Below are 22,932 nucleotides of genomic sequence, written 5' to 3' on the forward strand. Positions count from 1 at the left end.
AGATGATTAGTTTCATAATCATGAACATTGGATGTTATTAATAACAAGGTTATATCATTATATGAATGATGTAATGGACACACCCAATTAAGCGTAGCATAAGATCACGTCATTAAGTTATTTGCTATAAGCTTTCAATACATAGTTACCTAGTCCTTTCGACCATGAGATCATGTAAATCACTTATACCGGAAAGGTACTTTGATTACATCAAACGCCACTCGCGTAAATGGGTGGTTATAAAGGTGGGATTAAGTATCCGGAAAGTATGAGTTGAGGCATATGGATCAACAGTGGGATTTGTCCATCCCGATGACGGAGAGATATACTCTGGGCCCTCTCGGTGGAATGTCGTCTAATGTCTTGCAAGCATATGAATAAGTTCATAAGAGACCACATACCATGGTACGAGTAAAGAGTACTTGTCAGGAGACGAGGTTGAACAAGGTATAGAGTGATACCGATGATCAAACCTCGGACAAGTAAAATATCGCGTGACAAAGGGAATTGGTATCGTATGTGAATGGTTCATTCGATCACTAAGTCATCGTTGAATGTGTGGGAGCCATTATGGATCTCCAGATCCCGCTATTGGTTATTGGTCGGAGAGAGTTCTCACCCATGTCCACATAGTTCACGAACCGTAGGGTGACACACTTAAGGTTTGATGTTGTAATAGTAGAACTTGAAATATGGAATGGAGTTCGAAGTAATTGTTCGAAGTCTCGGATGGGATCCCGGACACCACGAGGAGTTCCGGAATGGTCCGGAGAATAAGATTCATATATAGGAAGTCATATTCCAAGTTTGGAAATGATCCGGTGCATTTATGGAAGGTTCTAGAAGGTTCTAGAAAAGTCCGGAAGAAATCACTTTGGAAGGCGGAGTCCCGAAGGGACTCCACCACCATGGCCGGCCAACCCTAGGGGGTGGAGTCCCAGGTGGACTCCACCTAAGGTGGCCGGCCGCCCCCTCCCAAGGAAAGGTGGGAGTCCCACCTCAAGTGGGAATCCCACCTTGGGTAGGTTTCCCTACTACATGGAAGGTTCTTGTGTTGGGGTCTTATTCGAAGACTTGTAGTCCAACACTTGGGGTTCCACCTATATAATGAGGGGCATAGGGGAGGGGCCGGCCACCACAAGCCACCAAGCTGGCCGCACCCCTTGAGGCCGGCCACCCCCTCTCCCAAACCCTAGCCGCCCCCTCTCTCCTCCACCTCTCCCGCAACGCTTAGCGAAGCTCCGCCGGAGTTCTCCATCGCCACCGCCAGCACGCCGTCGTGCTGCCGGATTCAAGGAGGAGCTACTACTTCCGCTGCCCGCTGGAACGGGGAGAAGGACGTCATCTTCATCAACACCGAACGTGTGACCGAGTACGGAGGTGCTCGCCCGATCGTGGCACCGTGATCAAGATCTTCTACGCGCTTTTGCAAGCGGCAAGTGATCGTCTACCGCAGCAACAAGAGCCTCATCTTGTAGGCTTTGGAAATCTTCAAGGGTGAGTCTCGATCATCTCCTCGTTGCTCCCATCTTCTAGATTGCATCTTGGCTTGGTTTGCGTTCTCGCGGTAGGAAAATTTTTGGTTTCTATGCAACGTATCCCTTCACATGCTTCCTACAAGCCTCCTGTCGCGAAGCAAAGTGGAAATTCTTCTGACTTGATGGATTCAATATTGTTTTGACAAAAGTGGCCCATTCTGGATATATACCATCTGCTAGATAATAGCCATTGGTATATTGGTGGCCATTGATATCATAGTTGCATGGTGAAGCATGACCTTCCACTAGTCTGCTGAACACCGAAGACTGCTGCAACACGTTGATGTCATTGTGTGATCCCGCCATGCCCAAAAAAGAATGCTAAATCCACAGGTCATAATCTACCACAGCTTCAAGCACCACGGTGCAATATCCATGACGTCCTTTGTATATACCTTGCCAAGCAAACGGGCAGTTCTTCCATGACCAGTGCATGCAATCGATGCTTCCAAGCATTCCAGGGAATCCTCTGCAGCATTTTGTGCCATGATCCTTGCAGTCTCTTCCTCAGTTGGCCCTCTCAAGTAGTATTTTCCAAACTTTCCCACCACAGCTCGGCAAAACTTGTACATGCACTCAATGGTAGTAGACTCACTCATGTGAAGGTAGTCGTCCTGTGTATCGGCAGGTGCTCCGTATGCAAGCATCCTCATGGCGGTGGTGCACTTCTGAATCGACGAAAACCTGACATCGCCTACGGCGTCGTGCTTGAGCTTGAACTAGGGGTCGAACTCTCAAACCCGACATCGCCTACGGCGTCCGTGGAGGATATTCATGAACAGTCCCTTGCTCATCCTATACCGGCGCCAAAAATTGTCGCTATGTGTTGCGTCATCTGCGAAGTAGTCGTTGTGCAGCATGGTATGCCCATCCATCCTCTGCCGGGGCTTCGACTTCTTTCTCCCCGGCCTTGATCCTCCGCGGCGCGGCCTCTTCTTCTTCTCCGCCTCGGCGTTAAGCACGTCCTGGAGGGCCGCGATGATCAGCAAATGCTCCCAGAGGTCGTCGTCGAAGGCTTGCTTGTCCTCCAGCAGTAGGGCAATCATCTCGTCGTCGCTATCCATGTCTGAAGCAAAATCAATGGTTAAAATTGTGCCGCGACAGACGAGGCAACGAACAGTGGCCAATCGCGCATACCTGGCAACTCATCAAGAACCTTGTGTGCGCGGAGGTGGGGTGGATTTGACACCGTGTTCTGGGACGTGCAGGCGAAGCAGCGGCGGCGGAACGACCGGCGAGAGTGCCAGCCGCGATGACGGTGCCGACTCTCATAAGAGATCAGTCGTCGAAACGGCCAGCAAATCGAGCGGCGGCGGAGTGGTGGGAGGCGCGGGAGGGAAGGAGCGACGAGAAAAAAAGGCGCGAACCAACGGTTTATGGAAATAGTCGCGGACATGTGGGAGCCCGCCTTGCTTTTCGTTGTGTCCGGCGTGCCCGGAGCGTCCCCTGTGGGGCGGGGACAGCCGCGGGGCGCCGGACACCGTATCGGGGCGCGCCGGACAAAATGCAGCTTTGGGGGACGCTTTGGGAACATTTTTTTGTCCGGCGCGCCCCAAATCCCTTTGGAGGACGGTTTGGGGCACGCGACTGGAGATGCTCTTACAGGGAGTATATGTTCGAGGTAAGAATCAAGCCAGACATGTCCAACTTTCATATCACCTGAGCTAACAAGCTGAGATGCGGTTGATTGTTGCCCAAAGTACTCATGTTTCTCGGAAATTCAATTTTGCTCCCCCGTAAGGATTGCGAAGTCCAATAAGCATTGGTGATTACTAAGGAGCCGAAGCCCAGGAACCTCGCGTGCGGGGCAAGATCAAGCCTAAGATAGGAAACCCTAACTTGTATTCGACTCGGTCATGCGGTAGCCGAGACCCAGCCTCCCATGTAAAGGCTGGGAGGGGCCTCCGAGTGATCGATTTGAAACCCTAGCTATGCTACACCACAAACCAAACTATGCCACCATAAAATCAAGGTACTCCTATAACTCATCTATTAATCAGGAACATACAAACATCACGTAGGGTTTTACTTCCAGGGACTAAAGCTAGGTAATTCGTGTCCCATGTGTTGTTTGTATGTGATGAAACAACCAGCGCATTCTTTTCTTAAGACCCAAGTCATTCATCTATGGGCATTGCTGTGATAGCCTCTCTTCACTTGCCCTCTTCCAAGTTGATGTGCTAGGTTTAAGGAATCCCAACTAAAGTCAATGTGCTCGGTTCCCCTCTTCCAAGTTGGTGTTACTGCGCAGCAAGGCCGCAACGATTGGTGACATGGCAAATACATAATGGTTAAATAGGACAAATGTTAGACCGATAAAATATTATGGGGCTTTTTTCTGAAAAAACTCTAAAGGACCCGCTTGTCAAAACTCTGAACCACTCTCCTCTCTACTTTCTCTCTGCCAAAGAGACCCCATCTGTCATCCCTAGCCTCTGTCCTGAGTGGAGTACATTTGTACATGGACGTTTGGGGAGGCGTTTGGTAGGCTGAGTGGAGTACATTTGTACATGGACGTTTGGGGAGGCGTTTGGTAGGCTGTGAGCCCCCTGGCTCGCATCGGCCCAGAAGAAATTAACCTGTTTGGTTGCCTAGAAGTCCTCTGCGTTCTGACCCAACCGGTTCTAAAAGCACCCTGGGAGCCCTGGAGAAATGCCCGAATCAGCAGTTTCTAGCGGGCATGTCCCGTTGTCGTGCGATTTTGCACGCACTCGTGCAACGGTTGCACGTGTGGAGAAGCGCGGGAGACACTGCGTTTTCGTGGCCCTCACTCGCACTTCGAGTCACCGGTTACCTTCTTCTCTCTCCCCATTCACTTCTCTCACTGACAATCACTGCCCTGTCGCATCAACCGCCGCCCATGGCCTCCTCACCTCCTCCGCCTCCTCCGCCTTCTTCCGCTCCAGCGCCGATGGATCGTGTCGTCCGGTCGACGGTCACGCGGTCGAATGAGGCGCTCCTGCGCATCGTCCACGAGTACGAGGCCGACGGCCTCTATTCGGCGGCACAGCTCGATGTCGCCCGCGTACCCGTGATGAATCGGTTCTCGCCGTTCGCGAGTATGAGGCCGGACGGCATCGCAACTCGCAGCGCGGCCGTCACAACTCTTCAAGCCGCCGGGATTCCATCGGCGGGTCCCTCGACTCCGGGGTATTTTTACCCATGCCCCTAGGGTTTCCGTCGGCGAGGGCAGCAACAATGGCGGCAGGTGCACCGGGCTCCAGCAGGGAGATGGAGCCCCCGCCGGGGTTTGCGTCGACCCCGATGCACCCGCCGATGACATGGGGCATGCCACGGCGGCCTGCTCCGAATGGCGTGTCGCGCTTCGCGCCGCCGCCGTTCAGCCACCCGCGTGCTCGTCGGCAACCGACAGCTCCATCGGTGGCCCGCTTCCTGACCGCGGCTACGGCGACGTACCGGCCGACGGGTTCTCCTGCTCTGCCTCCGCCTCCACCTGGATTTGGGGTGACATGCCGACGCTAGTGCGCGGCCTCCTCCCCAGTCGGGGCCGCTGTCACACCATCCCATCGTAAGCACTTCAATCCCTCTCTTCATGATAGATGATAATATAGATGTGTTCAATGAAATTGTAGTAGCTCCGACTGAGGTGCATGTAGATAGGATTCATGTGAGTGTGCGCTGCATGTGAAGTGATTTCATGGACATGACAATGCCAAGTCCATGATGGAGCTTAAGCTTGTCATGGCAATGCCATTATCAAGCTCCATCATGTCCATGACATGCAGAGCTTCACATTGGCAAACTCCATAATGGACTTGACATTGCCAGTAAGCACTGTCATGGACATGACATTGGCAAGTCCACGATGGAGCATAACAAAGGCAATGTGAAGCACTGTCGTGGACATGACATTGGCATGTCCATGATGGAGCATGCTAATGCCAATAACATTGTCAAGTCCATGGCGCTTCACATTGGCATGGACTTCATCCCTCTCTCTGGTGCTCACAATGCAAGTATAGCTAAGTCTTTACATTCTCATTGCATTTGTAGAACTGGCCTTTCTTGGATACCTTCCGGGAGGGGCCCATACTGGAAGCAAGGGACATTGCCGTCCGGGTGCAGCTTCGTGACCCAGTGGAGGGCCGAGCGCGTCGGCTTCATCAAGGAATGGAGCGAGTTCGCCCGCGGGCTTGCCCTCCGCGTCGACGACACAATCGTCTTCACCCCTATGAACGACGGCTTCAAGGTCGACGTCTTCAAGAAGGAGACTTCGTGCTCTAGCATGTTTAGCTGCAGGAGGCATCACGAAGGCCTTTATGTTGATCCTCACCATTAAGGTGCTGATGCTTGATCTCTATCTCTGCTGCTGTCTCCGTCGGTACTTGTGCTAGCCTCTATAGGAGGCTGTTAAGCACTTGTTTTTGTGCATATGTGACTGTCCTGTTGGCCTGTAGAGGCCGTTGAACATTGGTTTTGTACCTGGGTTGTCTGCCCCCAGGTTTAAGTAGACGTCTTACCACTCTGATGCTAGGATTAGGTACTAAGTACCATGTTCGTTGTATATAACTGTGTTCTATGCTTATGCTTATGCTTGAGCTCTTGTATGTGATTGTAAGATCACCATATTTGAATGTAGTGAGGAAAAGCACAGTTTAGGTGCGCAAAATGGCAACCAAATATATGTGGTATGGCTAAACAGAGATGAAACACCTTATCCAGTCATCCAAACAACATGCACTTCTGTTCGGATCAATACAACACAGCCTGTCAAACACCGGGTCAAATGAGTTCAGCCTACCAAAGGCGCCCTTGATACTTTGGTTGCTGTTTCCTCGGCACCATAATGTGCAAGCAACAGTCGCACGTACGCGCAGCTAGCTAGCTGAGTTAGCACCCACGCCTCCCAGCCCAGTTTGCAGCCAAGCACTAGCTAGCAGAAGCAACGTATCATCTAGCTTGTATGCGTACAAGCGCACGAGCTTGGCTGGCCGAGTGAAATTCTAGCAGCTGATGGCACCTGGAAGCACAAACCAACGACATGCCCCAAAAGTTTCAAGGTATACTGTGCCTCAATTGTCACATTTTTCATGAAATTCTAGCAGCTGATGGCACCTGGAAGCACAAAGCTTAGACTGGTTGAAGTTAAAGTTTCAAAAGGTTGTGAATGCATAGTTTACTTGCAAAAAAAGAAAAAAAAGAATGCATAGTTATTTTCAGGCTTCTTGTGGAGTTCAACGCTAGCAGGGTCGTAAAGATGCGAGAAAGTACGGTATATCCTGTAGAATATCTAGACTAGACATGGTTGATGAGCATTGGACGCCTCTGATGGCACACAGCAAGCTTGAAGTGAACACTGTTGTCTCAGAACAGCTAGATGCCTAGATTTATCAAGGTGCACAGTTGCCACTCCGATTAACTCAATAAGCATGACAAATCAAGAGTGTCCTTAGCTCACTACTAGGACCAACAAAAAGTCCATTTCTGATTTATTGAATTAATATGAGTACCAGTTCCTCAACTGGCATCATCTTTGTACATTGGCCATGAGCACTTGCAACAATACTGAACTTACATGGATGGTTTATTCAGATATCAGTAGCATATCCTATTGAGAAATTTAACATGACCTCATTAGGCTCGATGAGGATCGATCATCTGAAGATCTGATATGTTCACTGAGGATTTGGTGGGCGGCTGTTCGCTGCGGAAACTCTAGAGCCCCACTCAAGAAGCTCCTTACTAGTGTCATCCTTGTGTACAATTACCTCTATAAAGCACAAGCAATCCTTGTTAGGTCCTAGAGATGCCTCAATGGCCTTCTTCAGTTCCTCCTCTGTTCGGACCTACAGACACAAGTGTCAAATGTCATTGCAATGCGCTATTTTAAAATGTTTTCAACTGTAGAAATACAATTTACACCTGCATCACCAACCTTTGCAGTATAGCACTTGCCCTCGCCATTATGGAATGCTTCCACCACGCCAGTGTAGTTCCAGTTTTTGATGATGTTGTAAGGACCGTCATGGATCTCCACCTCGATGGTGTAGCCGCCATTGTTTATGAGAAAGATGATGTTGTTCTGCGCCCACCGGATCATCGTCGACACCTCTTGTGCCGTCACCTATATTCACCAGTCCAATTAATTCTTGATATATAACCACACATTTCGATAGAACTTAAGAAACAAGATGTAAAGTTTAGGCATTCTGAATTGCTGGTACCTGAAAGCTGCCATCACCTATGAAGGAAATGACACGCTTATCCTTAGCAGCCTGCGCATATCCTAGAGTTGCACCCACCGACCAACCAATTGATCCATATTGCATCTGAAATTCGTACCTGTCAGAAGAAAATTGTGTTAAATTGAGTAAAAATTGAATAGGATAAATCCTATTAAACTGACGGTTGCGAATGCAAAAAATTGAATTTAATAGTCTGGAATTTTATTATTCTTTTTGAAATGTGTTGATATTTGAAACCAGGTGATAATATGACCCCGTCTATCCGGGTTGGTTTATCAAAGTTTAAACTGCTATGTGGCCTTTTATCAAATTTTCCCTGATAATATTGCATTTGCTGAAGTTCAGAACAAAATATCCGAATATAAATTGAGTATACCTAAATTAAAAATACTAACATAATGGATATGACCAATAACCAATCCGGGAATAGGCGTAAGCTAACTGCTCTGAAATATCTCTAGGGAGCTTACCCACAGCCTTCTGGTAGTTTCAGCTTTTGGCAGTTAAACCATGAGTCCCCAGTCTCTGAAATCACAGCTGAGCTGCTTGACAACATTGTTTGAACATGCTTGAAAAGCACATTTACTCTCAAAGGCTCTCCAGGATCAGAGGAAATAGGTTCGCCCTGGGGCACAAAAATGCGAGAGTAGTTCTCGTACGCAGTCGTGTTCTTCTTAAGCCGGCTTGCAAGTGCATGGAAGAAGTCCTTCATCAGAATACACCCAAATGCAGGCCCATTTCCAATCACCACTCGGTCTGGCTGGACAATGATGGCCTTCTCCTTCTTGATGAGAAGTGAGTATCCAACCGAGCTGTAGTCGTTAAATATCGGCCCAGCAAACAGATAGGCATCTGCTGACTCCACGATCTCAGCACAAAATGGAGTGCTCACAGCACCCCAGTAAGTGCCGATAAATCTGGAGTGGTGCTCTGGCACAAGCCCCTTTGCAGAAGGCATCACTGCAATGGGATAACCGCTCGCGTCGGCCATCTCTACAAAAGATTTACATGCTTTGGCCACCCTCATTTTCGGTCCACCGACAAGGACCGGCTTGACTGATTTGTTCAAGAAAGCCGCAGCGGCTTCCACTGCTGCTTCAAGGCTCATCTGGTTTGACAATCTGAGAAATGAAAAATTCAATCATATTAGTAGTACCATGCCCATTGCCTGCCACCTCATCCTTTTTATGTGTGTAGAGGAAACATGCCGACTTACCTTGGGGACAGAAAGAAAGGGACAGGATGGCGGCTAAATGTAGGATGCGGGATCGAGGGGAGGTTGCAACTGATGCTGATGTAAACTGGTTTGCTCTCCTTCAGTGCGGTGGAGATGGCAGTGTCAATCTGTTCATGTGCATCCTCCAAGTTGTTCACCACTGCCTGCAATATTTGAGATACCATTTGCAGAAGATAAAGATTTAGGCCGCTGTTAACCTTCCATTTGGTTATTCATGTTCATGTAATTTCCTACACATGAACCATTTATTCCCTCTTTCGGTTCTGTATAGTATTTAAGTATGTTAAGAATTATTCAACTGCTGCACTAAACGTTGTAATGGAGCAGAAGTTATGCTTGAAGTTGTTAAGCATAGTTGCTACTCACAATTGACATTCGTTGAAGTAAGCATAGAAGGAGTAACATAATTTGAACCAATTAATAAGCCAATGTCAGAGTAACATAATTTGAACCGAGCTAGACCACCTTTCCATTTCATTCGGTACCGGCGACGCCGGCGTCCTAGGACGTCGTTCCCCTCCCTGGAGGCGTCGTCGTGGAGCCCCTTCACCCCCTGAGTCATCGCGGCCTCGGACCGTCCGGGTGAAAACCCAAGCTTCGGTCCTTTCCGAGCGGGCATCGGCGGCGGTGCTTCCGTCGCGTCCTCCTTGGAGGCGATGTCTTGGAGGCCCGGTCCTTCTCTTTGTCAGCGGTGGCTTCTGTGGCTTTGTCGCTTCGTCGTTGGCCAGGCGGGTGCGCGACCTCGGGGTCGGTGTGGAGGCCGGAGCGGCGGCTCCGGAATTCTTCTGCGTTTAAGGTGCCGCCTTTTTGGGAACATAGATGACCGCTCGGGTCGTCCCCCTCCTGGGCGACCTAGGGCGGAAACCCTAGCCGCCGCCGCCGTCCTCCCCTCCTCCTCCCGCCCTCCTCGTCGTCCCCGGAGGTCGTCGCCGGCGAAGCCGGGCGCGGCCGGTGATGGGGGCGGCGGGGCTCTCGCATGATCCCTCCGTGCGGCGGAAGGAGGCTAGCCTCCGCACGGGGGGATGGCCCCGGACCGTGGAGGGTGGCGGCGGCGCGGCCGCCGCCGGGAGGCCGGTGATGGTGGCGGCGGCATGGCCTTGATCCGGGGGCGCAGCTCTCCTCTTCCTCGTCGCGACCTTCGGGCGGGCGGTGATGGGGGCGGCGTAGAAAACCCGGAACCCGGCGGCGCGATCCTCTCCTTCCGTCCCAGCCTCGGCATCGCCGGGCCAGCCGGTGATGGAGACGGATCTCGCTCTCGCTCCTCCTCATGGTTTGGGACCACGGCACCAAGGGCGGCGGCCCCGGATGGCGGTGGCGCCGTCGACCTGGTGGCAGGTGGCGGGCGTGGTCCTAGGGTCTCTCTTGCGTGAAGAGGAAGACCTACCGGAGGCCCTGGACTCGTGATCTAGCCGGAGTGTTGAGTTCCGGAAGGCTCCGCCGGCGAACGTGACGTGTGCTTTGTGCCCGGAGTTTGCTCGGATCGGTGGTATTCGGTCGTGCGCACCCATGCTTTTATTCCGACCGTTTGGTCTGGAGGGAGCGGCGCGAAGCTCTTTTTCTGTGTTGACATCAAGTGACTATGGATCCATGATGAAAGTCGGAAGAAGAGAAGTACATGAAGGCTGGAGGGGAGGACTAGCGAAGGGAGGTTCAAGTCTTCGCGCTGTTGAGGGACTTGCTTGGTGTTCCGGGCCTCACAACAGCGGTATGATAGTGGGGGCGACAACATATGTGAAGTTCGCAGTCCTACCTTTCAGTGGTGAAATCCCAAGGTCTGGCCTTAATCGGTTGTGCCCGGCAATGACCTTGTTGGAGGCATTGTTTTGAGAGTGGGGACTATCTTCGTGGTGAAAACCTAAGATCGTTGATCGGGCGACGACGGTGTTAGAGCACTGTTCCCTTCTTGGAGGCGTCGTTTTTGGAGAGTCCGTACTTCAGTGTGTTGTCTTGGCGGTGGATGTATTGTTGTTGTTAGGCCCGAGATACTCGTAGCGGGACTTTTATTTCTTAGTTTTCTTTTCCTTTTTTTGGCTGTGTGCATCCGTAGTGCCATTAGGGTGGTGCGTTGTTGCAGAGGCTGGGTGTAATTGATATCTTTTTGATATTAATATATTCCCTTTATCGAAAAAAAAAGGTGCCGCCTTTGGTCACTTGGGTGGCAGAGGCATCGACACGGCTGGTGTGTGGCCTTGGGGCTGGCGTGGAAGCTGGAGCGGCGGCTCCGGATATCGCTTGCGATGTGGGGTGTTCACCCTGTTCACTTGGGTGACAGTGTTGACGGCTCGTTTGGTACGCGGCCTCGGGGCCGGTGAGGTGTGTTGTGTTGTGGGGTGTCGCCTCTGGCCACTTAGGTGGTAGAGTCGGTCGACTCGTTGGTTTCGCAGCCTCGGGGCTGGAGTGTGTGTTGTTGATGTATCGGTTTTCGGCCAGTTTTCCTTATAAACTGGTCAATTTCCCTCTTCTTAATGAATAGGCAGAGCTCCTGCCGGTTGCTCCAAAAAAATTTCATTCATCAAATTTAGGAGTAACAGTTACTGTATAGTTTTTTTTTTCGAAATGGACAGTTACTGTATAGTGGTCTCAGAATGTCCATTTTGAGTTGGCGCAGAAGTTATGACTAACCATCAATCCGATTGAATCTACAATGTCGGATCTACATGCACCTAGTCAATGTTCAGCAAACAATTTTACCCCCAAAAGAGCGATTCTTCATAATTAAAGTACAAACTAAATCGGCAATCCCTAACTACATGCCCCAGAAAGGCAGAACGTATGATCCTATCAAGCTGTGCAGATTTAGCATCGCAGCGACCCGACAATACAGAAAGAGAATCATGTCAGGAAGGATAATGCAAGATTGCAAACTATGTCATAATACTGTCGGACTGCACATTGGGTCAACGTTTTAGGCTGAAAGTGCTAGAGTTGTAGCAGAGGCATTCTTAGGCACATCCCTGACAATTCTTAGGCACATCCCTGAAAACCCCAGACTGATGGACATGAAACAAATTATTAGAAAAAATCTTCAGTAACTGAATACGACAGCAGGACATTCAATCCCTCGATTCCAATTCAAACTAGGACTAATATAAAGTTTCCCTGTAAAAAGCTATGTCTAAAACCATTATAAAATCCGAAACATTACAACTTACTGGGTGGACATCGGAACCGAACACTTCTGAATTGACCAAGAACAAATTCAGAACAGTACCTGGTAGCAGGTGACGTTCTGGAAGCAGCGGAGCTCCTGGCTGAAATCGGGGAGGCCGATGGTGTGGTGCAGGACCCGGCTGCTGCCGTAGTCGTTGCTGTTGGGTCCCCCGACGACGCAGACGAGGGGCAGGTTCTCGCTGAACGCGCCGGCGACGGCGTTGATGGCGCTGAGCCCGCCGACGGTGAAGGTGACCGCGCAGGCGCCGGCCCCGCGGCCCGCGCGCGCGTACCCGTCGGCGGCGTACGCGGCGTTGAGCTCGTTGCAGCACCCGACGAGCCGCACGCCGCCGCCCGAGGGCTGCTCGGCCTCGAGCTCGTCGAGGAGCGTGAGGTTGAAGTCGCCGGGGACCGTGAAGACGTCCCGCGCGCCCACCTCCGCCAGCCGCCGCGCCAGGTGGCGGCCCAGCGTGGAGTTCGCCGGGATGGAGGGAGCGGTGGTGGGGGAGGAGGACGCGGACGGCAGCGAGCCGAGTGCGGCGGCCATGGCGGATGGCGAGCAGGGTGGCGGTGGACTGTTGGCTGGTGGCGCGAAGATTCTTGGCCTTGTTGGAGAGAGGCCGAGAGGTGGAGAAGGTTCGCGAAGTTGGCTGCTCTGTGTTGGTGATGTATACGTCGGTCGGAGTTGACACATGTATTGCCGGGCAGGCGGCTTCTAGACAGAGAGAGGTACGCCCAGCTGGACTCCTCGGCGCGCGGCTACTATACATGTGCAGGATCGATCGATCGGACTCCTTGGGCATCTTTCTATTTTTAACAGGTGATCCAATTTTTCTGCACATGCAAGGTATCCACCTCATCATCCACCTCCAAGCAATCATAGCTTGCCACCTAAGACAATTTTCCACCTAATCAAAAGAAGAAAAAAAAGCTGCACGATTCTGCACACGTTCGGTTACATGCGTTCAGTTTTCTCTTCTCTTAAAGTCATGACACCATGTTATCCTTCATTGGTTGCATTTATCTTCTATCTTCTATCTCTAAATAGCTAGCCCCCACTACTAGATTTCTTTGCAAATCTATGTGGCCACGTCAACCTAAAATATTTGACAGCATCCATGCTTAATTGAAACTCCACTTTCTTGCGAATTCCTTTCCTGCCATTATTCTTCTTCTTCTTTACATCTTCCTACCATTAGTCAATCGCCCCTCCTTCATACCCCTGCCGCTACATCTTCGATCGTGTCCATTAATCCCCTGGATTAATCCCTTCCGTTTTTCTTTCACGGTTCCGCTCCAGCACATGCGCACAACCTACAATATGAAACTGACGAATAACCGGAGTGTCCCTCTTAATTCTCATGTAAATGCAGAATAAACTGCTGAAGAAAATTGAATGGCCTTGCTTTAAATAGAGTATTTTGCGCCACTGCTCACACAGCCTCTCCCCCCCACCCACGAGCTATTATCTCACTATTCTACACTTTTTCATGAATCCCACACTCCAATTGCTTTTCATTTTATTCAATCGCTAGCGATTGATTTTATCATGGTGGTAGTCGCTTTGCCCACACGGTAAGTTTTATTGTCATTTATTTGTTACATAGAATTCTCATTCTTCCCTTTAGCATGCAACTTCCCATCTAGCAAGCACCATCCAAAGTAAGGAGAGGCGTGGCAATCAGATTCTGATAAAAAACATGCGACCAGTACATCTATGATTTACCACGCTTGATGTTGTAAATAGCATCCATTTTTTCTGAACAATTTAAGATTTTGTGCATGGCCTAGTTATATATTATTTTTGTCGGATTAAATATATTGGTCTTCATATGTTGTTTAATACAGGCATGCGGATATTTCTCAGAAGTATCCAAATGAATTTCCATGGATTTTCTCCATATTTCCCACTAATGGATTCATGCCGCATGGAGCTTTTACATAGTACTGATTTCTTATGGTTGGATCAAATGAGTGTTTATGACTCAAGACTATGTTTCCTTAGAAAGGCACGGATAAATCTGCGTGAAAGTATAATGTATTTTCTCTCATTTTCTTCTAATGGATTATGCCGTATGGTACTGGCTCTATCTTCTGCCTTCACTGATAGGTGTCTTTTTATTTACATTTATGTTGTTATTTCATGAATGTATTCCGGTCGAATATTTAGTGCATCGACCTGCTGTTTGTTTATAATGTAATGTCTAGATTAACTCAAGTGTATTTTATCAGCCTGTGTTTATAATCCAAACTCGAAGTTAGAAAACAGATGTAGGACTTGGAACAATTTTGAATTTTCGATACTGCAGTCCCAACTCAAAGGCTGCTGCACTTGAAAGACAAGAGTGGACACATTATATAACTTAAGGAGATCTGTTTTTTGTTCTCTGTAGATTTCCCTAAGAATATTTGGTTTTTTTTTGTTTTCATTGTAGATTGTCCTAAGAATATTTAGTTATCTTAAATTAACTTTAGAATCTTCATGGCTATATATGTTTGCATGTTTTTCAGAAATTGCAATCTACTTATACCTTATAATTCATCGGTGTGGCTTTCGTTGATTGTTGAGATAAAATATGCATAGTCGCCTTAAATATATATTGTGAGAACTTATAAAAAGGCAAGTTGAAAATGTTCTTAGTAAATGAAAATGACGTCGGTTGCCACCTTCAAACTAAAAAAGCTACAATACGCCTTTGTCCAATATGGTACAATAAGGACCAATTTACAAAATGAATTCATTGTCCTATGCTTAGATGTACATCTCTCCAAATTTATTTTCTCATCATCCAACCTATTTCTAGGCACGATTTTCAGAGCAATGTTTGATATTGAATGTTGACTACCCTATTTGACAATATCATATTCTCTAACTTTAGGCAAATCCAAATACTACCACAGTTGTGCATGCTTTTCATAGAAACTAATTACTAATTTAGGGCGTTAATTGTGCGTGCTTATCACAGATACCAAAAAAATGATATTACGTAATTGGAAATGTACTACTCAAAACACGTACAAATATATTGCTAAGAATTTCTTTTTTTTGCGAATGATATATTGCTAAGAATTTCCGCAGCAACGCGCGGGGTATCATCTAGTTAATTTAATTCCTCCACCCCGTCCCGATGTGCACCATCCAACGGACGTCGTCTCTTCTACCGAAACCACAAATGAAAACCAACCAAACCCTAATCCCCCTTTCCTCTGTCCTCTCCACACACGCAGCGGCAGCGGCGGCGGCGGCGGCGTCACAAAACACGCCCACCGCCAAGGAGGAGATCCGGCGGCTTCGCGGCGGGCTTGCTCGCCGGCGCGCGCGTGCATGCGTGCGCATCCATGCGCCGCGCTCCGCTCCGTCGAGCAGGCCTCACCGTCTCCCGCGCGCGTACCCCGGTCTCCAGGACGCTCCTTCTTCCTCGCGCCGCTGGGCCGGACGGCGACAACGCCGGCTTCTCTTCCCCGCCCCGCGTCCTCCTCAACCTACCATCCTGCCCCCGTCCGATCCATTTTTTTCCCCGGACGGTAACCACCATTTCGATCCATTTTTTTTGCTCCTCCCTGACCCCCTCCGATCTGCATTAACCCAGCCAGCGCCAATTCCATTTCGCCCAGGTAAACCGGACTTGCTGTGCTGGCCGACGGAGCTACTGCCCTCCTCAATGCCACCCCGTCCCAAGGTCTGCAACTAACATACCCTTGGACTGCGCTGCTTTTTGTTTTTCAGATGATGATAATGGCCAAGCCAAAGGCCTGCTTAGTTTCCGAATCAATCTGGCAATTAGTGACAGCAAAAAATCATGATTTTTATTTACTGCACTGCCAATTTATAAATGTCCGGCCAGTTTAGTTTATATTACATCTCAATTGATTCGACTTTGCTCAGGACATGTTCCCCTTCGCCATGCTGCCAGTGATGTGGTCAGCTGCCTTCTTCGACTAGGACCTCTCCTACAGCACCGCGACAACCATCGGTGAGCACGCCATGGCAGCGCATCTTCTTGTCCCGTTCATTGTCAACTCGAGGTTTGTCAACTTCGGCATAACTCTACCTTTCATTCTTCATATACTACCCTAAACCCTTGCAGCATTCTTGCATCCACAAGCAGCCAACCACGCTCATCCCCGTGTTTCTATTTTGCAGCTCAATGATGTGCCCTGGAGCCCGGCACTAGAGGCGCGCTCTCGGACGGCAACCCCGACCTGTTGCTGCCACCTACCTCAGCGCCTGGATCTCTGCACCATATCTCTGACGAGCGGCGTGCTGCTGATGTCGCGCCCCCAGAGGATCACCAGGACCCCTCCTCCATGGACAGGCTCGCCAACACCACCATCAAGTAGCTTGACGAGGTAGTACCACGCTCTCAAACTGTTGTGCTGCTTTCGTATGGTTGCTGCAGATGTTCATCTGCTGTGTGCTTTAAAACTAACTTGTTATTCATGCCAAATACCATTTCATTGTGTACTACAGGTCACCTATTGAGATACGACAATTGTAGGGTACCTGCTGATGCTCTGCTGGCCTCCTCGAGCCCGGAAGTAAGCACCTTTCTGTCTATTGTACTCCTCCGTAACCCTGCTTGGGTGCTTGGATCTGCGTTTGAATGCACACTCTGATTCCGTTTTGCGAAGCCAGAAGTAGGCGATTTTTCTTAGTGCCTCCCATTCAGTTTCTCGGTCTCAGTCAATACATGAGATGCATATGATTTCGTGTTATTGGTTTTATGAAGCAAATTGTTATGTCAGTACTCGGTGCGCTCAGCCTGAGAACCTTATGTTATACTACTTCGTTACCTATCAAGCAACAATGTGGCAAATTGTTGCTTTCTTTCTTTTGCTGCTACTCCAGTTGTTTCTCATCTAGTTTGTGAATTCTTTATATTAGTCTATTCGCACCGTTGAAATGGGAATTAGCGTGAGCACAATGGTGTCACTTTGCGGACCTGGTTCGACCCCTGTTGGGTGGACTATATCTAGCTGGTTTATTCCACAAAGTGGATAAGCCAGTGTATCTCGCTGTCTTTTGAAAAAAGTGTGTGTAGAAGAGATGCTAGGGCTAAAGTAAGTAGTGTTGTAACTGTTCTTCATTAAGTACGTAGTAGCAATCCAATGGGTTGCAGGAGCAGTACAAAATTTGGTTGCTTTTCCTTATTTTGGACTATATATGAGAGCAGCAGCATATAGATGTGTTTTTACATAGAAGCTAACCTCTGCATTTAGATGTGTTTTAGGGAGAATAATTAACTGAGACGACAGTGAATAGGTTGTGAGATACTAATTAAATGTACTAGGAAATAAGGGTATGTGACACTAATTGTTGTGTTGTGGCACACATCAGTGTCCATCATTCTGGTCTGATTTAGGTAGAAACTCAGGCTACCTCTTGGTTGATTTAGATTGCTGGTTATGTTATTTGGCTTATTTGACACAATGGGTTGATTGTAACTGTCTTAACTTGGGGAACTAGTTGGCCGCAGTTTTCAGTTTATGATGTGTTGGGAGTGTTATGATGTATACATATGCTTAGAAGATTGAATAGAACTTTCATTTATCCTGCTTGCTTTGAACTCAACTTGCATTTGTCATAAATTCTTTTCATGTACTGATTTTTGATGTTTCTCAACAGCAAGTTTTACAAGGCTGGGAGCATAAGAGGCTGCCGTCCGATGCATGACTGGAGGCTGGACGAGTAAGAACTAAAACCTGAAACTCCTCTTGTTTGCAAAACCAAAATTTCAATCCTCGGTTTGTGATTTCATAGAAAGTGCTTGTGCAGCTATCTTTTGTGGCTCTCATAACCATATGCTAACCTCTTGAGCTCACTCGTGTGCAGATATGAAGAATGCCTCATATTTGACCCTGGAGTGGCAGAGGAAGCGGGAGGCCAAGATATCATGTATTAGAGGCCTATTCCAGTTCGTGCACATCGACCAGTCCTTGAAGCCAGAAGTAGGTGATTTTGCTTAGTGCCTCGCATTCAGTTTCTCGGTCTCAGTCAATACATGAGATGCATATGATTTCGTGTTATTGGTTAAATGAAGCAAATTGTTATGTCAGTTCTCGGTGCGCTGAGCCTGAGAACCTTATGTTATACTACTTCGTTACCTATCAAGCAACAATGTGGAAAATTGTTGCTTTCTTTCTTTTGCTGCTACTCAAGTTGTTTCTCATCTAGTTTGTGAATCCTTTATATTAGTCTATTTCGCACCGTTGAACTGGGAATTAGCGTGACCACAATGGTGTCCCTTTGCGGACCTGGTTCGACCCCTGTTGGGTGGATTATATCTTGCTGGTTTATTCCACAAAGTGGATAAGCCAGTGTATCTCGCTGTCTTCTGAAAAAAGTGTGTGTAGAAGAGATGCTAGGGCTAAAGTAAGTAGTGTTGTAACTGTTCTTCATTAAGTACGTAGTAGCAATCCAATGGGTTGCAGGAGCAGTACAAAATTTGGTTGCTTTTCCTTATATGAGAGCAGCATCATTTATGTGTTTTTACATAGAAGCTAACCTCTGCATTTAGATGTGTTTTTAGGGAGAATAGTTAACTATGAGACGACAGTGAATAGGTATGACTCACTTTTGCATGTTCTACTTTGCATCAGGTTGTGTGAGACACTAATTAAATGTACTAGGAAATAAGGGTATGTGACACTAATTGTTCCCCGCCCAAAAAAAAACTAATTGTTGTGTTGTGGCACACATCAGTGTCCACCATCATTCTGGTCTGAATTAGGTAGAAACTCAGGCTACCTCTTGGTTGATTTAGATTGCTGGTTATGTTATTTGGCTTATCTGACATAATGGGTTGATTGTAACTGTCTTGAACTTGGGGAACTAGCTGACAACAATTTTCAGTTTATGATGTGCTGGGAGTGCTATGATGGATACATATGCTTATTAGTTTGAATAGAACTTTCATCTATCCTGCTTGCTTTGAACTCAACTTGCATTCGTAATAAATTCTTTTCCTGACTGATTTTTGATGTTTCTCAACAGCAAGTTTTACAAGGCTGGGAGCATAAGAGGCTGCCGTCCGATGCATGACTGGAGGCTGGACGAGCAAGAACTAAAACCTGAAAATCCTCTTGTTTGCGGAACCAAAATTTGAATCCTCAGTTTGTGATTTCATAGAAAGTGCTTGTGCAGCCATCTTCTCTGACTCTCATAACCATCATATGCTAACCTCTCGCGCTCACTCCTGCAGTGCACATATGACGAATACCTCGTATTTGAGGCTGCACTGGCGGAGGAAGCGGGAGTCCAGGATATCATGTATTAGAGGCCTCGCTTGCATCGACCAGCCCTTGGAAGTCATAGTAGGTGAGTTTTCTTGCTTCTGCAATTTGCCTTGTCAGAAAAGTGATCGATGGCCTGTGTTGCAAAATGTTGGTGGCAAAGTGGAACAACAAATGGTTTATGTCAATTTTCGGTGTGCTGAGCTTGAGAGTCTAATGTTATATTACATAGTTACCTATCAGGCAACAAGTGGCAAGTTTGCTTGCTTTCTTTTGCTGGTGCTCCAGTTATTTCTCATCTAGTTAACTGGGCATTAGCGTCAGCACAATGCCGTCTCTTAGCAGGCCTGGTTCTCGACCCTTGTGGGGTGGATTATATCTCGCTGGTTCATTCCACCAAGTGGATAAGCCAGTGTACCTCGCTGTCTTCTAAAAAAGTGTCTGTAGAAGAGATGCTAGGGCTAAAGTAAGTAGTGCTGTAATTGTTCTTCAGTGAGTAGTAGCAATCCAATGTGTTGCAGGAATTGGACAAAATCTGGTTGCCTTTTCTCCGCATTTAGATGTGTTTTTAGGCAGAATAATTAACTATGAGATGACAGTGAATAGATATGGCTCGCTTTTGCATGCTCTACATTTCATCAGGTTGTGAGACACTAATTAAATGTATTAGAAAATAAGGGGCTGTGACACGAATTATTGTGTTGTGACACGAATTATTGTATTGTGGCATACATCAGTCCATCAGTCCTCTTGGTTGATTTAGATTTTTGGTTATGTTATTTGGCTTATCTGACATAATGGGTTGATTGTAACTGTCTTGAACTTGGGGAACCAACTGACCGCAATTTCCAGTTTATGATGTGTTGGGGATGTTATGATAGATATATATGCTTAGAGGATTGAATAGAACTATCATCTATCTTGTTTACTTTGAACTCAACTTGCGCTTGTCATAAATTCTTTTCCTGTACTGATTTTTGATGTTTCTCAATTGCAAGTTCTACAATGCTGGGAGCATAGGAATGCTGCTTTCCGATGCATTACTGGAGGGTGGACGAACAAGAAGTCAAAGCTGAACTCCTCTTCCTTGCAAAACCAAAATTTTAATCATCGGGTTGTATTTGTTGTGGACTGTTATTTGTTACTCGAAATCTATAATGTTTTGTTCTATTTAGCGATGTCTGGGTTGTATTTGTTGTGGGCTGTTATTTGTGATTCCAAATCAGGTATGTTGGCTGAAGTCATTCTTGTAATTAAGCCTTGGCATTCCCGAGCAGTTTAAATTGGGCTGGTTTCGTTTAAACTGTTCAAATAAGAGGTAATACCACGGGTTGGTGTGGGCTGCTTTGACGGTGTATATGGTTTGGAACCGGTTCATACATAGCGGCATCTTGTTCACAACAGAGAAGAACTACTATGCGGGTTTGTGCTATGACGTTGCCTGCCACCAGCGCACCATGATCCACAACTGTGTGAGCTGCTGCTGGCCGAGCAAGAATTGGTGTGTTCGCTGGGCTTGGTCTGCAGCATCTATATTCGTTTGACATCCGCGACCTCTTAGCAAGCCTTGAACGTTGAGCAGTACTGAGCTCACGGGTCTGAGCCACCATGTGCAGGAGATACCCATTCCCTTTTGCCATTGTGTCCTGGTACAAGCATGAGCCGACTCTCGTGTTGAGCCTGTCACGGCCGGCCGGCTGTAGATGGTTGAGTGCGTCGGCTGTTGAACCCGTCACGGCCGCCGGCCGCTGTAGATGGTGGAGTGCGTTGGCTTCCAAAGCCTGGCTGTGCAGCTTCACGGCAGGCCCCCGACCCGTCTCTAATGGTGACATCGCTACCCAACGCGAGGAATGTCAGGGCTCTAGCTAATGGACTTCCCCAGCGGCCGTATATGCTTCCCATTTGTTCAGGATTTCGGCAAGCACCGCACCACCACAAGAAACTCTGCCTCCTCATGCTGCCGCCCACGGCCACGACAATGGCGACATAGTCATGGAGAAGAAACATCTGTCGGCCGCCGAAAACACGGCGCCGTTGCCGCCCTCCACCTACCCCTCGGCCGTAGGCTGCTTCATCTTCATCACAGCCTTGGCGCTGGCGCTATCGGCCTCCTTCGTGCCCCTGGTTTGTGTGCATACGGTTTGAATGGTTTCGTCTGGTTGAGGCCGTCTCGAACCGGCAAGAGTTCTGTGTCCGGGGTTTCACTCCCGAGACCAGTAAACCTGGTATGAATCGTATGTCTGGTCCAGTGCGGGCTGGACTGCTGGTTTAGCCGGTTTGACACCAAACCATGAACAGGCTTACTTGTAACGCTCTGGACTGAAACTGTTGGGTTGTGGTGGTGCGCTTTTACTGAATATTGTTTGAGTTGTGATCTGGTTGTCCAAAAAGGGTGTGCGGTCATGCCAAAAAAAAAAATCTGAGAACCTTACCAATTAATCGCTACCTCTTTCCTAACTGAACCAGAGCCGATCAGATCCACCGGTCTGAGCATGAACACGCACGTGATTTTGCTATCTAAATTTTCAAGAGAAGAAAATAATGTGAAGCTAGTTACCGTGCTAGCGTCTGACTTGATCTACGTAGCGCTACGGTACTAGCTCTCTCCCGCCCAGGAGGGATCCATCACGAGCTCGCTGTCTCCACGGCTGTTAAAGAAAATTCGAGTCCGCTACATATGTGTCCCACCACCCGGACCAGGCATACGCCCATCAATCAAGCATTGTGAAGACACGCACTAGACCTAATTAACCTCTCTTCTTTCTCATACATACCAAACACACACTATTCGGTGAATCGTTGCCAAGCATAAACTTGTTCCTAGTCACCATATATATATATATGGCTGTGAAGAGGATGCACGCTGAAGGGGAGGATACCGCTGTCGGCACGGACCTCCTCTCTGGCGAGCATGTGTCAGCGGGCTTCTTTGTCGTACGTGCGAGGTCGAGGATGGAGACGTACACGGAGAACACCCCTGCCATCTCGGTCACGACCCTGTGCGCCATTGGGTTTATTGAGGAGGCGCCGACATTTTCTTTGGAGGGCAACATGGAAAGAGATGGATACCTCCACATTGACGCAATACCTCTTATGCCCGTACTAGATTTCTCAACACTTCCTACTTATGTTTCCTTCTATCAGGAAAACTAGCAAAAACCGCTTTTCACAACTTATATTGGATGGTAGGGGCACCCTCCTAGGGACCACTTCAGTGAAATACATCGCTCACATTTTCAATCGTCCAGCGACCTACCATTCTACGTAACAGGTACATCGCCTGAACAAAAAAAATCGATGCTCTATGGTAATCTAAAAATGCAAGGTGCAAGGTGCCTGTCCCGCTCCAGTTGTATGATTATCTCATAGTTTCCCTTCCGTTTCTGGGAGGTTATGACACATTGTTTTCATTTCGGCAGTTATCCCGCTCCTTTTTCGTGTCAGGAATTTTCACACTGAAAACTTTCATGCCAACAGTTTTTCTGCCGGGTTCCGACACGGCTATACCACACATAAATTATGGGATTTCCCGCCCAAACTTTTGTACGTAGTTCAACATCGTTTTCCG

The 22,932-nt window shown here is 48.1% G+C and overlaps 2 protein-coding genes across 4 annotated transcripts; one reads left to right on the plus strand and one right to left on the minus strand.

The window, feature by feature from the left end:
- Positions 1-7,171: 7,171 nt before the first annotated feature.
- LOC124667422 (pyruvate decarboxylase 1-like) lies at positions 7,172-17,982 on the minus strand. Its single transcript, XM_047204708.1, has 8 exons — positions 17,955-17,982; positions 17,554-17,576; positions 12,193-12,606; positions 8,961-9,124; positions 8,215-8,865; positions 7,724-7,841; positions 7,435-7,623; positions 7,172-7,345 (listed from the first exon to the last, which is right to left on the minus strand). The coding sequence occupies exons 1-8, from the start codon at positions 17,980-17,982 to the stop codon at positions 7,175-7,177; spliced, it is 1,758 nt and encodes a 585-aa protein (XP_047060664.1). The 3' UTR covers positions 7,172-7,174.
- LOC124667423 lies at positions 15,567-20,747 on the plus strand. Of its 3 annotated transcripts, none has more exons than XR_006991276.1 (10): positions 15,567-15,656; positions 15,747-15,811; positions 16,018-16,157; positions 16,276-16,481; positions 16,603-16,670; positions 17,758-17,820; positions 17,965-18,080; positions 19,126-19,244; positions 19,334-19,449; positions 20,363-20,747. XR_006991276.1 is itself a non-coding variant. In XM_047204709.1 (4 exons), the coding sequence occupies exons 1-4, from the start codon at positions 17,179-17,181 to the stop codon at positions 20,644-20,646; spliced, it is 477 nt and encodes a 158-aa protein (XP_047060665.1). In that variant the 5' UTR covers positions 17,068-17,178; the 3' UTR covers positions 20,647-20,747. The 3 variants fall into 3 exon arrangements, 1 of the variants encoding a protein (XP_047060665.1); XR_006991277.1 differs by having other exon boundaries at positions 19,130-19,244; XM_047204709.1 differs by lacking the exons at positions 15,567-15,656; positions 15,747-15,811; positions 16,018-16,157; ... (2 more) ...; positions 17,965-18,080; positions 19,126-19,244 and adding an exon at positions 17,068-17,192.
- The last annotated feature ends 2,185 nt before the right edge of the window (positions 20,748-22,932 follow it).

The sequence above is a fragment of the Lolium rigidum genome, chromosome 6 (assembly GCF_022539505.1).
Source record: "Lolium rigidum isolate FL_2022 chromosome 6, APGP_CSIRO_Lrig_0.1, whole genome shotgun sequence".
Classification (NCBI taxonomy): Eukaryota; Viridiplantae; Streptophyta; class Magnoliopsida; order Poales; family Poaceae; genus Lolium; species Lolium rigidum.